The 15,094-nt window shown below is 39.6% G+C and overlaps 1 protein-coding gene across 1 annotated transcript in view; it reads right to left on the bottom strand.

The window, feature by feature from the left end:
* Positions 1 to 15,094, bottom strand: part of LOC108550841 (zinc finger protein 36, C3H1 type-like 3) — a 70,800-nt gene that overhangs the window by 22,246 nt on the left and 33,460 nt on the right. The window contains exons 2-4 of the mRNA XM_017904738.1: positions 13,107 to 13,277; positions 11,792 to 11,872; positions 8,621 to 8,806 (exon numbers count right to left, since the gene is read on the bottom strand). Coding sequence (XP_017760227.1) covers positions 8,621 to 8,806; positions 11,792 to 11,872; positions 13,107 to 13,277 — 438 coding nt within the window. The remainder of the gene's footprint in view (positions 1 to 8,620; positions 8,807 to 11,791; positions 11,873 to 13,106; positions 13,278 to 15,094) is intronic.

Genomic DNA, 15,094 nt, shown 5'->3' with positions numbered 1-15,094 from the left:
AAACTAGAGATAGATAGATAGAGAGAGAGAGAGATAGAGAGAGAGAAAGAGAACGTGTGTGTATGTATGTTGGCGCAAATTGAAGAAAAAGAAGAAAAAAAAGAACAAAAAGGAAAGAAAAGAAGAAAAGGAATACAACGAATGGCAAATATAAATCTGGCGCTGTAAAAAATCAGATACACAATGTATGTATATATGTATATGTATATGAATATAAATAGACATATATATGTTTCATTTCGTCGCCAAAAGAAATCTGTACTGCCCAAGATATACATATATATATGTAAGAAACACGAGGAAAAATTACGTGAAGCTGTAAAGAGCATTAGCTTTGTGCAATTACGCCAACGTCGCGTCGATCGATGCTTCTCCAATCGTTCCGCGTGCTCGATCATTCCAAAATCGACGTTTCCTCTAGATCGGATGAAAAATCCCGAGTAACTGGACGAAAACTCTCGCGAAAATTACAAATACCGATTAGAAACGCGAGTACGTCGAGGTTTAGCCGGGAATCTCGTTCGAAAATCGCGCGTTAGGAATAAGAAAATGGCGGCGCACGGGTGGTTGGAGAAGCACGATCGCGCCAGCAGCTCTGGGCTAGCTAACAGAAGTAAAAAACGAGTAATGCGTGTTGCTGCTAGGAAAGAAAGAACAGAAATTAATACTTGTTAACAGATATACGATCGAGAATAATGATAAACTGTGGGAGAAAATCAATGGGTACAAAATTAAGATCGGGTAAATCGGGTGACCGGACAATGAGATATTTGTAATTCGTTTAAACGCAGAGAGAAAGAGAGAAAGAGAGAGAGAGAGAGAGAGAGAGAGAGAAAGAGATAGAGAGAGAGAAAGAGACGGATAAAGAAATGGTACCGGTATCTAAAAGAGTAACAGAGACAGAAACAGAGGGACCTTTATAGTTAAGTGCCGGCCTGTATGTAAAAGAAATCTCACGATAATGGAACAGAACCGTGACGTTATACGGGATCTATCGCGCGGTTAGGTCACACGCTGTGGCGTGTGTGCGTGGCGTATGGCAAGTTCATGGGGTTTCTTTCGTTAAGTGTAACATCGATGCGAGTAGGCAAGTAGAAAACGTAAAGGAGAAAGAAAATGAACGTAAAAGGGAAACGAATTAATGGACATTGCTACGCTTCATTCATTCTATGGTCATTGCACTACTATGTATATGATTAGAAGAAATAAAGAATAAGTCATCGTTTCTGCTTACTACGGCGTTTTATTACGTTCCCCTGATTGGTCGAGCTTCGCCGCAGATTCTCGTGAAATTTTCATTCTCGTTTCGTCCAATGTACCGTCCCTGTTCGATTATGCAGTCACGAAACTTCGACCAATCAAGGTGAAGAGATTAATCAACGTGTCTAAGTAGCAAAAAATCCAAACATATGTTCATATCGAATATTAATAACATTATATATAGATATATATGTATATATATATAAACAGGCAGCAGGCAATTAATTCGAAAAGACCATTAACGATGTAACGTCCGGGAGAACATGTATATCCTCTCTTTTTTTTTTCTTTCTTTTTTCTTTTTTTCTCAAATGGATGTAAAATATAGGGGGTGGGTGGGAGTGGAGATCGAGGAGCTTAAGATATCATACAGACGGGATCGAATTGTGAGAGAATAACAGAGAGAAAGAGAGATAATGACAAAGAGAGAAAAAGAGAGAATGACAGAGATAGAGAGAGAGAGAGAGAAGAGAGACAGTGTGAAATTGGGCGTGATTCGGTTTCGTTCGTCGTTAATAACAGAATTATCGGAAATTTTTCAACGTGACCTGTACGAGCAACTTTCTACCCGATCGGTAGTTGCCCGAGGCGTCGATTTTTCACGGCACGATTGCGATCGAAAAGAAAAAAAGTACAAAAAGGGACGACAAAAGGAAATTTTAAAAGTGAAGAAAAAAAAAATGAAAAAAAAATCATACACATATATATATATATATATATAAAAATCGAAGAAACAAAAGAACGATGAGATATCGACAATTAATAAGTAATAGAACAATAGAAAAAAAGAAAGGTCACTTTTACGATATGCAGAGACTATTTTGTTCTTGCAAGCGGCATAGTATGCACTACGGAGACGTTCGTAATTCTTCAAAGAGGAGAAGAAACAAAAGGTGGTACAGTTTTAGCATACTTGGCACAAGTTCGATCGACTAAGAGAGCAAAAGGCACATTACAGTAAGACGAAAGTAAAAATATGTAAATATAATAATATACGTGTATATAATATACAATGATAGAAAAAAAAAAGAAATTGAAGAATTAAAAAAAAAAAGAAATATAAATAAATATAAGAGACTGTAATCGTGGAAACGAAGCAAACGTACATATCGAGAAGAGTGAGAAAATAAAAAAAAAAAAATTAAAATAAAACAATGTAAGACAAGACACAAAAAGCACACAAACTTTCTCATACTTGTTATTCTCTTTAAAAAATTTCTCTTTTTCCGATGCATGTATATATCCTTCGAAATACTCGTTGTTTATAATCTTTTCTTCTTTTTCTTTTTGGTCGTAGAGAGAACTTAAAAAAAAAAGATTCAATAAACAGTCTGTGCATTGTTTTTTTCAATTTCAATTATATTTCTTTTATTTGAATTCATCGTCAATAAATTTCATGTTGACCCGAACTTAGTGCAAGTCATCGAGTGTTACATCACAAATAGATATCGTTTACGATATACTAATTATCATCATTATCGTACGTTACCAAATATTATAATAATTATAATTACCGTTAAAGACCAATTGCGGTTAGCTGATAAGTCGATCGATAATAGTTTCCGAATTCTATTTGCAATAGTTGTTTAATTAACGACATTACATTGCATAATAATTCCATATATCCTTTTTCCCGTGATTCTTTTTTTCTTTTTCGTTCGTACTTAATCGTAAAGGTCCTAACATCACTACTTTAGACGAGGGAGAGAGGACAGTACAAAAACTTCGAAACGTGTTCTCGTGGGCAAGGAATCATAATCGTGGAGGGTACCAGGAGAAGTTCAAACGCCACGGAATACCGTATAAATATTTTCCAAAAAGGAAGAGAAGAGAAAAAAAGGTGGAAAAAAAATATACACATATATATATATCATAGAAAAAAGAAAAAGGAAACACAAAGACAGTTCGATAGATCGAACGTTCGACGTGTGCGAAAAGAAAAGACACTATTTAAATCCCAGGCTGGAAAGTTCATTAGAAACGCGTTAAGAATCGCGTTAAGAATCGCTAATTAATCACTGGACAGATAAATCGACACGCGTGTGAAAAGAAATCGTTACCAACTCGCGGTGGAACGGTCTAACGTTCCATCCACGAGAAACTAAAGGTATCCTTTGTTCTCAGCTCTCGTTCTCCTTGATACAAAACACAATCAGTTAATTTGTTAACCTACCTACTATGTACACGTGTTACTATGCGCGTATGCATGGCTGGATCGGCGCGTACAAACGTATTCCTCATGCGTACCGTAAAGTGCATAGATTCTTTAAAACGTTGTTAAAATTCTGCTTTGGAAATACGTGCAACGATCTTCAAAGTTTCTATCGGACAAATGGAAAGTGTATGAAAATTCGCGTGGTCGAATTTCTATAATACTCTGCGATCTGCGTTTTAACGCTAGAACTTGTTAAAGGTAGATACGAGAATAGAATAATAAGAACAGATAACAAAATAGATCAAGGAGGATCCGATAATAATTAATATCGTACAACGAAGCATTTAATGGAAAGGGGTGCACAAATGCCAAAAATGCTAAAATTCAAATTTTTCGCCAATTTTCAAGTCTTTATTAATTGATAAAAGATAGTCCAATAAAAACCAGTTTCCCAATTTCTTTCTTTAGGGGTAGGATAAAATTGTTCTTGAAACAGTTTGAAAAATAGGCCATAATTTGAAGACGAGATATATATATATCTATTTTTCTATGAGTTTCAAAATATAATCTGTCCTGTTTCCATAGACCTAGTTACAGGTAATAAAATAGATCAGAGAGGATCCGATAATAATTAAAGTCGTACAGTGAGGAAATTGCAAAGGAAATTAGTACAAAGGTGACCAAATTTATGGTACATTTGATCCCATTTCAATCTGTTCACTACCTGATAAAAAGAGTATCTATTACCTGATAAAAAGAGCCTGCTAAAATGATTTTGAAGCATTCTGAAAAGATAGGCCATAATTTATACCTTCGGTTCGATAAAAATTAATATTAATTTCGTCAATCTGTAAAACGTAATTGCAGCGTTAGATCTTGTCATTAATTAAAATGTACAAATACATTTGAATAACTGCGAGAAAAAATATATAGAAATTTACTATTTTTTGACAAATACGGTAGTTCTAGTGTTAAGTGATTAAACAGACGTATAAAAATGGCGGAATATAATGAGTAGAAATTAGGGAAATTTTGTTCGAACGAAGGGAATTAGTAACAGGTTTAAATCGGTTTTTAATTATTCCAATAAGGGGGAATTTCGATTTCGCATAATTCTCGTTCGAGTTTGTCGATACCGTGCGTAGAACACGTCGCAATCACGAGCGATAAATCACTTAGGTTTTTGCTTTCGTAGGATACTCTGTTTTCCTCGCGTCGCCTGTATTTTACTCCCGCGACATCGTTTTCCGTTCATCGATTAATCTTCTCTTTATTAAGCATCCACGTCGACGCCCGCATTCTGCTAGTAACAAATACTTTTGTTTACATTGTCGACACCGGTAAGCTTTAACGAGTGCGTTCTATCGCCGACTTAATTTATTAAGCGGAAATATTCAACAGATAGAAAAGCGCCCCTTCGTATTTCGTTCGAATATCTTTTCCGCATTCGTTGTCTCTGTCGTTTCGTCTATCATACCAGCGAATTGCAAAAGCTTGTAATTAAATCGAACATCGTGATTTTAGGGGACGAAACGGTAGGTCGATAGAAGTTTAATATCGAATTTGTAAAATTAGAGGATTAATAACGATATTGTACTTATTATACTATCAATTTTATTTTCCAGTGGAATTTTCGTAGGAAAAATATAATTCTCTTGGATACCGATAGATGATTTAGCACAGAGATAGACCAAAGGCACTTTAAAGACTGAAACGAGTTAAAACGAACGCAGTGTGCAAACTATCATACAGTTTCATTGGGAATTTTCATTTCGTTTTTAATTTCATTCGTGATTGAAAAATTGGGATTTCAAGTTCACCACATTCGCGTAGAAAACTACTGCAATGGCAGGAAAATTATTTATATTGACCACTTATCAGGTGAATTATCGGACATTAATTTTTTATACTAAATGACGATGATCAGAGAACAATATGATAAATCTAGCTTTGCAGATTTCCCAAGTTTAATGCTACTTTACTGAAAGGAAGTGCTTAAAGGAAACATTCGAATAATCAAGAAAATACTTTCATATGTAGTTAACGAAAGGAAACATAAACCATTCAAAAATAAATTCATGAAATATCGTGATAATTAATTCCAAAGATATTTTAAAATAATAAGAACGATACAAAGTACAAAAATTCGTCGAAAGAATTGTATTAAAAGAATCTCTAATTTATCACATTTTTCTCCTCTGATCATCAAATACGATCAAATGTAATTAGTACCATCAACCCCTTGCGCTATAATTTAATTACGAAAAACTGATATTAATTACCCGCTATATATCTATTTCATTCGTAATAAAATTAAAGAAATTTTACGCGCGTTAAAATACGTTCGATATAATTTTAGTCAAACGCGAGTGTGCTTCACTTTGATGGGGTCGGTAGCATGAGAAATTCGCGACGAATTTAACTCGTTATAGCAGTATAAGGGATGGACTGATCAACCCTTAACTTCAAATACGAAGCAAACTACGAAAAATAAAACGGAAAGAAGAAACACGGAAGGGAAAATACTAAATACCCTAAAGTAGACCGGTTGAAACGATCACGAGCCATCTATCTCTCGGTTCAAGCCCCTTTTTTCAGGGGAAACCAGGGAGAAACGGGAGCCGAGATTTCTGTAGCTGTCCGGTAGCAGCGCGGGCGTCGGTCTCGTTACCGGTCCGAATACACGGAAAACGTATTAAATTCGCTTTCTACGAAGAGCAGTTTCTTGTTCCGGAGGAAAAAACCGGGAGGGAAAAGCTCCATTTCACAAACGATCCGCGAGAGTTTCACCGATACGCCGCAGCCCCCCTTTCAGCCCGCCGATTTTATTCATTTTCGCCGCGAACCACCGCGCGAAACTTGTTAATTCCGCGAAAGCCGCCGGGCGAAAGAAACGATACAGGCTCCGGGGAAATCTGTAAACTCGAACATTATAAAACTTACGCCCCCTCCCGAGCAACTTCGCCGAGGCTCGACCGCGTGCACGCGCGCCCCCGCTCTCGCGTAGGGTAACAAACGTTATCGTCATTTTCCACGGGTAAAACGTTTCCCAGCTTTCCGCCGGCGTTTCTTAACGAGAAGGTCGGCAAATTTCCCGAGTCTTAATTAAATCCGTCGTTATCTGTTTTCGAGGGACGAAAGTGCTGCACCCTGTGCCGCGTAGGTGTTGCTTCCGGGGGCCAGAACGCGATTTTATGGCTCTCTTTTGACAGACTAAGCTGCTGGTGGGGGTAGAAGTTTTTCTATGGGATTTTTTTCATATTGTGCTCTCCGTGGTCGCTGCTGGGGTGCTTTTCAGTTGCTTTTTAGTTACTTTTTAGAAGGGAATGAATTGTAGTTTGGTAATTGATTCGCGGTCTAGTAGCTCAAGGGGGTTCGTTTCTTATTTTTCTATTCTTTTTCAACGGTTTTCATCGTTTTCGTTCCATTTAATCCAGTTTGTTCGATTTTGAAATATTCGTGACATTTTATGGGGTTTCTGCAAGGTACGACTAGCTTTTACTGTGACAACACGATTCATCTAATACGTTAAATTATTCGTTGGAAACGTGAAGAAGTATAATGAAATTTTCATGATTAAATAACATTCTTCTCTTGGTAGTAATGTAATAGGTATTTCTCGAATTTTTTCCATAATCTTCAATTACTATTCTCGATTATATCTCGTTGAATCACGTGGCAAGCCATAGGTTGCCATATCGTCGCCAAGCGTTAAACTATGCGGCAAGAAGAACGAAAATCGTGGTAAAATAAAGGAAAATATAGAAGATCGTTGCACATCTCCCGACTAATCCACCCCTCGCGTCTCGCCACGGTATCTTAAAACCTATTCTTCTTTTAATAATAATAATAATAATTATCATCACGTTTCTTTCTCTTTTTTTTTTTTCTTTTTTTTTGTCGTTGCCATTAATAATTGCTTCGAACGAACCTTATCCAATGTACAATCTCCAGACGAAAAGAAAAGATGGATCGCCGAAGTGGGCGAGCCTATATCCTCGACAACTCTATCCCTACCGTCGTGTAATGCAATTCTCTTAATCGAAACTTCCGTACACCATATACGTACAGTGCTATGATAACCATAAGTGATTACTAAAAAGATTACATAGAAATCGTAGATCCTGCACCGTGTTCCGTTCGTGGAGCCCGTTTTCGTCCTCCGTGGACCAGAGACGGCCGCCATATTGTTTCCGGTTTCGTCATTTAGCGAGCCCGGTTTCGCTGCAGTTAGTCCAGAAACGAGCCGTGAAATCATCGTCACGGTGCAGTCTCGCAACGGATGATCCGGCGCGATGTCGTTCAAGCATCCGACAGCTTGATCTCGATCGAACGGAATCGAAAAAATAAGTTGCCCGTCCAGCCGGTATGAACGGCAACGAAGCTGATTATTTTCGCGCGCATATATATTTATTTTTTTCATTTTTCTGACCATTTTATACGTTTCACATCGCACACGGATTATACTGTTATCGAATATAATGTATATAAATATAAGATTTAGCCGGGCCGAGCGAGTCGTGCCCGTCAACCCGCCCAAGGCTCTCCTCGGGCTGTTCACCCCGGGAGAAGCGACTTCCAGCCTAGGTTCTTGCCTCTTTTCCCTTCCGAACATCTCGACGCGCCTCGAGTCGAGTCTCTCCCGAGGAATATCGGAACCACGCGTTCCACCAACTGAACCATAACCGGTCTCTTCTTCCCAAACGCGAACAAAGGCGGACGGGGACGTGACCTGGCGTCGGGACGGGCCCGATGCTGGACCAACGTCGCCGGGTACGAAATGAAACCGGGTTTCTCCGGCAAACGAACCGAATAATCTGCGAGGACGCGCGAACGCGTGAAAAGATAAAAGATAAAACACAAGATGGGGAAAGAAGAGAACTCCGCTCTCGACGATCGACTTCAATAGTACGCGTGGACGTAGATCAGGCTGTGGATCGGGTGATGGTGGGCATGAGGATTGTGCAGGGGGGTACAGAAGGAGGTAGTGGTGATGGTGGTCGGGGATGGTGGATGATTGACAGATTGCATCGTGGAAACGGGCGACACCTGATTGGGGGGACCGGCCGGCACTTGGTACACGGTATTGGGCGCGGCCATCGGGCACCTTGAGGCCCCGGCTGCGCCGTGTTGGGCCCCATGCTGTTGTTGTTGTTGTTGTTGCTGTTGTTGTTGTTGTTGAATGTAGTTTGGTGGTAGACATACCTCGATGCGGTCGCTACGTGGCATCTTCTGCGGCATCGCCACCGTCTGCGGCACCACGCCCAAAGGGCTTCCGACTCCGGTAGGGTCCGCCGGCCCCATGATCGCTGGCATGATGGGGCTGGGCGCGAAATACGGGCTGTACGTGTTGCCAACCTGCGGCATACCGGTCAGGTACGGGTTCGTCGCCTGCGAAAACACACCCGGAAAGTATCCAGGTAACACGGATTAGAACAAACCTATCCCCACCTTCGCTCCACGCGAGTCGTCATCGTAAGTGCCCCCGATCTCAAACGTTACTTTATTACGCTAGACAGCTCTTCGCTTTTTAGCCCAGTTAGCCGACCCCTCCGACAAGCGCGGTACAGTAGACCCACCCAGTTTCAGCCCTGCGGTTCGCGGATCATACATCTTTATCGTCCGGAGCGTTCGACGCGATCTAGACTTTGCGAGTCTTTCGGTCAGAGAGATCTTGCCATGGGATCTTAGTTCCGTCCGTCTCGTCAGCTCGGTTCTTTCTTTTCGCCGCTTTAATCTCTTCTTTTTCCTCCTTTCTTCTGGAGAAGATCGTTCGGTAGACTGGTCGTTTGATACAGAAAATGTTGATCAAAGTGTATAGAACGAATTTGATACGTTGGAAAATTCGGACCAGTTGGTAGAGAAAATATAACACTGATTACTTGGTACTTGACATATCGAAGAATAGTACTTCCGAATTGACAGTTTAGTATTACTAATTATTCGGTTCATGAATTTCAATTGTCGTTATCCGTTCAAAATCTTGTCTACAAAATCTTCAGTAAGAACCATCTACCGATAAATTATATCTACCAAATCCAATCGGAAATAACTCACCCCCTACGAAAGAAGTCTATGTATACTTCTACCTCATTTTACCCCCCATACCTCTAAAGATGTTAAGCAACAACTGTATCAAACTCGAAACCAACTACGACATAATCTCTCCAAAAATACATACTCGTTTGCCCAAGTATTGCAATAAACCGTCTCTCTGACTGAAAATCTTCAAGTATCACGTCATTCTTTTCTTCACGGATACGTAATCAAATCTTGCAAATCTCAAAATAGAATAATCCCCTCGCACTGAAACTTATTTGCAGGCCATTATATTGTAGTTTCGTGGAATAATAATTAACATCTATAACAAGTAATAAGATGGATAAAATCCGTGGTGCAATCGTCGCGTTCTCGTCATTACATTGACATTATCCACGCGGTTAAGGTATCGCAATTAGGCCTGTGGTTTCAGCGCAAGGGGTTGAAACCCCGGATCCATCCACCTCGTCTTTCCAAGTCTAACGGAAGCTCGGGTGATGGGGGTAAATCCGCGAAGAAAAGACGCGCGTGTATCGCTCGCGAAGCCTTAATCGTCCGTCTATTTCCGGTGGTAACCGCTGTATCGAACGACAAGCGCGCGTTCCCATAAGAAGCGTTTGGTTTTGCAGAGAACGGGCTTCCCAGAAGCGAAGGCAGGTAATTTGAAGCGCAGCCGAATGAGCTGAACGCTCGTCCCTTCTTCTTCTTTAAGGACCTGTGTGCTTGTATTCTTCGAACTTTCGCCGACGTATAGAAGCTTCCAAGACGCGCGAGGCACGCTAACCGCCGAAAAAAGACACTCTGACCGCGCGATAATGGCCGTTGACCCGGGAAACCATTTCCACGTTACCATCATGGGGCGAAGGAACGATCTTCTGTCGGAAGTCAGCGTGCCTCGATCGTTCGCGATCTTTTCGCGCGCGTTTCCCTCTTCCCCTCTTGCGCCGATTTCGCGAGTGAAATCGGCGTTGAATTAGGTGCTGCTTGGAATTCTAATTCGGTTGTTCATTAGGCTTGCGTGTACGGTTAACTATCGTTCTGTTGGAAGTGGAGAAGGTTGTCCGATTTAAAGAGCTCGTGCCAAATTTTAATTTCCAACGGAATTATATTAAAATTTGATTTATGCCAATTCAATCGTGAAATTAATCTTAATTTCGAATTTTTCGAATTTACGTTTCATATGTATTTCAATATTAGTATTAAATTATAGGCTAAAATTGCCGTTTTCATTTATCTTTGTGTTAATATTGGAAATGGTAAATTATATATTTGAATTTGTAAAATTGATTCAAATTAATAGAAATTTATTAGAATAGCTTTAGCTAACATGAAATTAATTTTGATTAAATTATTTCATATAAATATTTATATTTAACCAAGTACACACGTTAAAGGCTAGCAGTTTTCAATTAAAAGGAATAAAAGATCGTTATTTGTCTTTTCAGTTTCCGAACTTTGACCAATCACGTGGTTAAGACTTCCACACATTTTTTCGCGAGGAAATGAAATTTTTTGTGGGATTATAAATCAAAATCCAGGAGATTTCCACGTTACTTCTTTTACAGATTTAAGACATAAATCTTTAAATAAATTTTAATACATATTGGAATATGAATAACGCGTAATTAATAATTTCGTAAAAATTTAACCTAATATATTCTCCTAGAGGGAAAGCAGCTGCCACGTGTACAACCTTTTCGCATTTCCAACAGTTTGAGAAAAAAAGGGACTGCATGCATATAAAACATAGTATTACACCGAACATAGAGAGTAATAAATATAGATGTTAAACTTCAAAATCGTTGATGGAGAGGGAGAGAAACGCGAACGATATAACTTGGCCGCAAAATAACTCATGCTTTCAAGGAAAACTCTCTAAAGGAAAAAAACTCTGTCGTAATGTACAGAGAAACTTCTTGTCTTTCGATAAAACAAAACGAAACATTTTGTGAAGCATGCAGATCAAGTCTCAATCTTAATTTACAGTGCGGCACTCTTTTAAAACAAGTCGAAGCTTTCATACAAACGCTTACTAGTCTTACAGGCACACTAACTCGCGCGACAGCGGCGCCATCTTGAAAAATCTGCTCCTCTAACCATATCCAAAAGAAACAAACAGCAAAAGAAAGACAAATTAAACGAACGACGCAACTCGGAAAAATAGAGAACGCTCTGAAAATTTCTTTTTCCCTCTTTTTTTGATTTTTTTTTTTTGTTTTAACGAAGAGAAGCAGAAAAATGTTACTTCGAGCAGATTTCTTAGCAAACGACGACGCCCTCGCGTGGCACTTTAATTAACTAAAAAATTAGTGGAAGCCAACCAAAACCAGGAGTTACCATAAAGGCGTGGGTAGCGAGAAGTTGCTGCTGGATTTGCTGTTGAAGGTGATGGTGTGGTGCCGGAGGTGCCGGTGCCTCCTGTTCACCAATGACGTAATTGGAGAACACACCAACAATCAACCACAACCACGAGAGCCACAGCGGCAAACATAGGGGACAGACAGGCAGTCATACGAGTAGTATAGGGTTCGATGTCACGTAGCAACGACTATGAATTATATGTCATGAAATAAAAGGCGGGTGGGCGTAATGATGGTCTGATATCTCTTTGGTGAAAATTTCATCTAGTCGCCGAGATACATATCTTGGGGAGCGAATTTTTTTTATCTTTTTCTCACGAATTTACACTTTTACGTGCACGTATTCGCATGTGCGAGCATGCGAAAGAGAGACAACTTTATGGTATCGATCATGTTTCAATTTACTTTCTTACTTGTCAATATCGTTATTATCTTTCAAGTGGAACAAGTGGGATGGATTTTGTGGATTCGCCAAAGAACGTGAATCGTGATTGAGAAAAATATATAAAAAAAAAAGAAAATAAAATAGAAATAAGACATTGACGAACCAACAAAATACTCTTGCTCGCTTTTCCTATTTACAAATCGTACTCGACGGCAATCTAGGAGAGCTAATAACTGTAACTACGGTTTCTTTCTATCTGGCAATTTCATCTTTTAATATAAATATATAAATATATATATTGACTGTCTATCGAGAATCATGGATAAATTAAAGGAATAGGGGGTGACACTGACCAAAAACATGCGGCGTGCTAAAGTTTACTCTCTGAGGTTTTATCTCTCGGTGCAATGCCCGCAAATAAAGAACGTCGATAAATGAGAACGACAGGGTGCGGAATCTCTTGAAAAATTACCATAATTTCAATCACTCTATCACCCGAATCTAATCATCGAGCTGTTTGAAATATTCAAATATTCTTCATAAGGAAGAATATTAAACCTGGTAAAAATTAGATACCCCAATTTCGTATCATCCCTCTACGTATCGTGATGCCAAAAATTTAACTAGCACGAAATTAATCGTTTCGAAAAAATTCCAAGGAAAACGCATCATTGGACGAAGCGAATTACTATGATAATCAGTGATCGACTTGTTGATCAGAAATGAAAAAGGTACACCGTGTCGTTGACCATTTACGCGGCGTTACCTACCAAAAGGGTAATCTAGTGGTAGTCGTCGACTAACACAGACAAAACTCAAGATCTCTCGATCGTGGTAAAAAGAAAATGTGTGGATGTGTGAACAGCAGAAGACGTGGTGCAACGAATGTGTTAAAGTTCGGACATACCACTGCTGGTACCTGGCCAGGCACTAGTGGCTGGGCCGGTGTGAGGCCCATCTGCTGCATCAACGCGTTCTTCAGGGCTAAGTGATTGCGCCCGTTTATCAGAAGCTGGTCCTTCAGGTGCTGTGGTGGATGGAAATATTTGCACGGTGGCTTTTCCCGATTACATCGGCCCTGCAACAGAAAGTACAAAGCGATACGTTATCATCGATTTTATTAAACGCATGCACGTAGACGTGCATTGTCCTTTCATTTTTATTTTTTCTTTACACGCACGTGGAGTATAAAAGAGAAGGTTATATATGGCTCTTCGAGCGCTACGTTTAGCGAATATCAACTGGACCGTAAGATAGACACAGGTGTACATTAATGTTCGAACGGTGTAAGCCGATATTTTCGAAATTTCTGATAATCATGCTTCTGGATTGCCGAAAGCAGTCGACTGTACTGGGAATACAGTTTGCCAATCTGAAAATTGCCTTGGCTTCAAACTGCTTTTAAAACCTTGCTCACTTCGATGCTTATCATAATTAAAGAAGATCTATTTAATTTTCAATTAGTGAATTAGAAACTCACTATTGAGTGTTAATGACTGGCGAATTTTAAATAACTGTGTACTATCTTATTTTTTATACTCAAATCTTGTTAAAACTTGACGTTCCTTTACAAATCTGGTTCAATGACTTGAGATATTTCATAAATAGAGCCTAGCATAACAATTTCAATTACTTTCATTTGTAAAGAATTAATAATATAGGAATGTTGGGTGGGCAACGGAATAGACGTAGCTTAAAAACATAAAAGTGATTCATTAAAATTATATTCTCAACGTTAAACGCTAAATAAAAGCTATAATTATCATGTAAAGGATCACAACATAAAACATTTTATAATTCTTCAATCGAACTATCATAAAAGGAAGAGAAGAAAATATCCTCGTCCTTTTGACAGATATAAAAATATAAAAATGAACATCCTAAGAAATCACATTATCATCCCCTAACCTATCAGAGAAAATATCAAAAGAAAAATTCCAAGTTCCTTCCATAACCTCAAATTAAAATGAACACTCAGAGGATCCACAATAGTTCTTCAATACTGCGTATAAAAAATTCAAAAAGAAATTTCGACGTTTCTTGGAGGAGCGAAAAATGAAGACCGAGAGGAGCAGGCGAGATTCCAAGATGGCGCAGGATTAACAAGAAACTTTCAGGCAGGAAATTCCTGCTCGAGCTTACGAGGACACCGAGCTCGTGCAAGTGGCACGGAAGCGCGATTAAACGAAATTTTAATTACCGCCCCTCCCTTCACCGCGAACAATATTCCCGCGAAAGGTCCGCGCGTGCAGCGTCGCGACGCCGTCACATGCGTCGCGGTATAATCGCGCGGCAGCCTTCAGCGCTACGCTGCCTATCTGCAATTTGTCCGTAAGTGAAACACACTCACGTACAAGTGGTTTATAATGCAGCTAATATCGAAAGCTCTGCCACCCTCTCTCCAGATTTTCCACCCTCTCGTAACTTGGGTATCGCAACGTTCCTTAACGCGATTTCAGGCTTCTGCGCGCCATTGCGATGTCGTGTGGGGGTGTCGCTGGCGTAATTTGCAAGAGGGAAAAAGGAAGGGAGTGAAGAGAAAACGAGGAAAGTGGCATGCTTCATATAAGTTTATCAATTAAGTTTATCTATCTTGAACAATCGATGATAAATGATGGGTTAGGTTGTTCCGATACCTTTGTATTCTGGGAATTTTTTGAGTCTGTAGGGACACATCCCAAGTGCGGAAAACGAAGGTTCCTTGTAAATATTTTCGACTCCTTCGGGACATCGAGGATCCCGGGTCAATGGGGGCCTGGTTTATGTTTTTACGACCCCATGACTCGCGGACCATCTCGACGCCTAATGAGCGGCGAAAAAGAGTCAGTTTGTTTACCCCTCTCCAACGACACGGGTCTTTCCCAAAAACTTGTCTTCACGTTTTCCTCATCTGGT

Source organism: Eufriesea mexicana, unplaced genomic scaffold (assembly GCF_001483705.2).
Source record: "Eufriesea mexicana isolate 0111107269 unplaced genomic scaffold, ASM148370v2 scaffold4744748305, whole genome shotgun sequence".
Taxonomy (NCBI): domain Eukaryota; kingdom Metazoa; phylum Arthropoda; class Insecta; order Hymenoptera; family Apidae; genus Eufriesea; species Eufriesea mexicana.
Note: the sequence above shows the minus strand (reverse complement) of the source record. Positions and strands in the feature narration are given on the sequence as shown.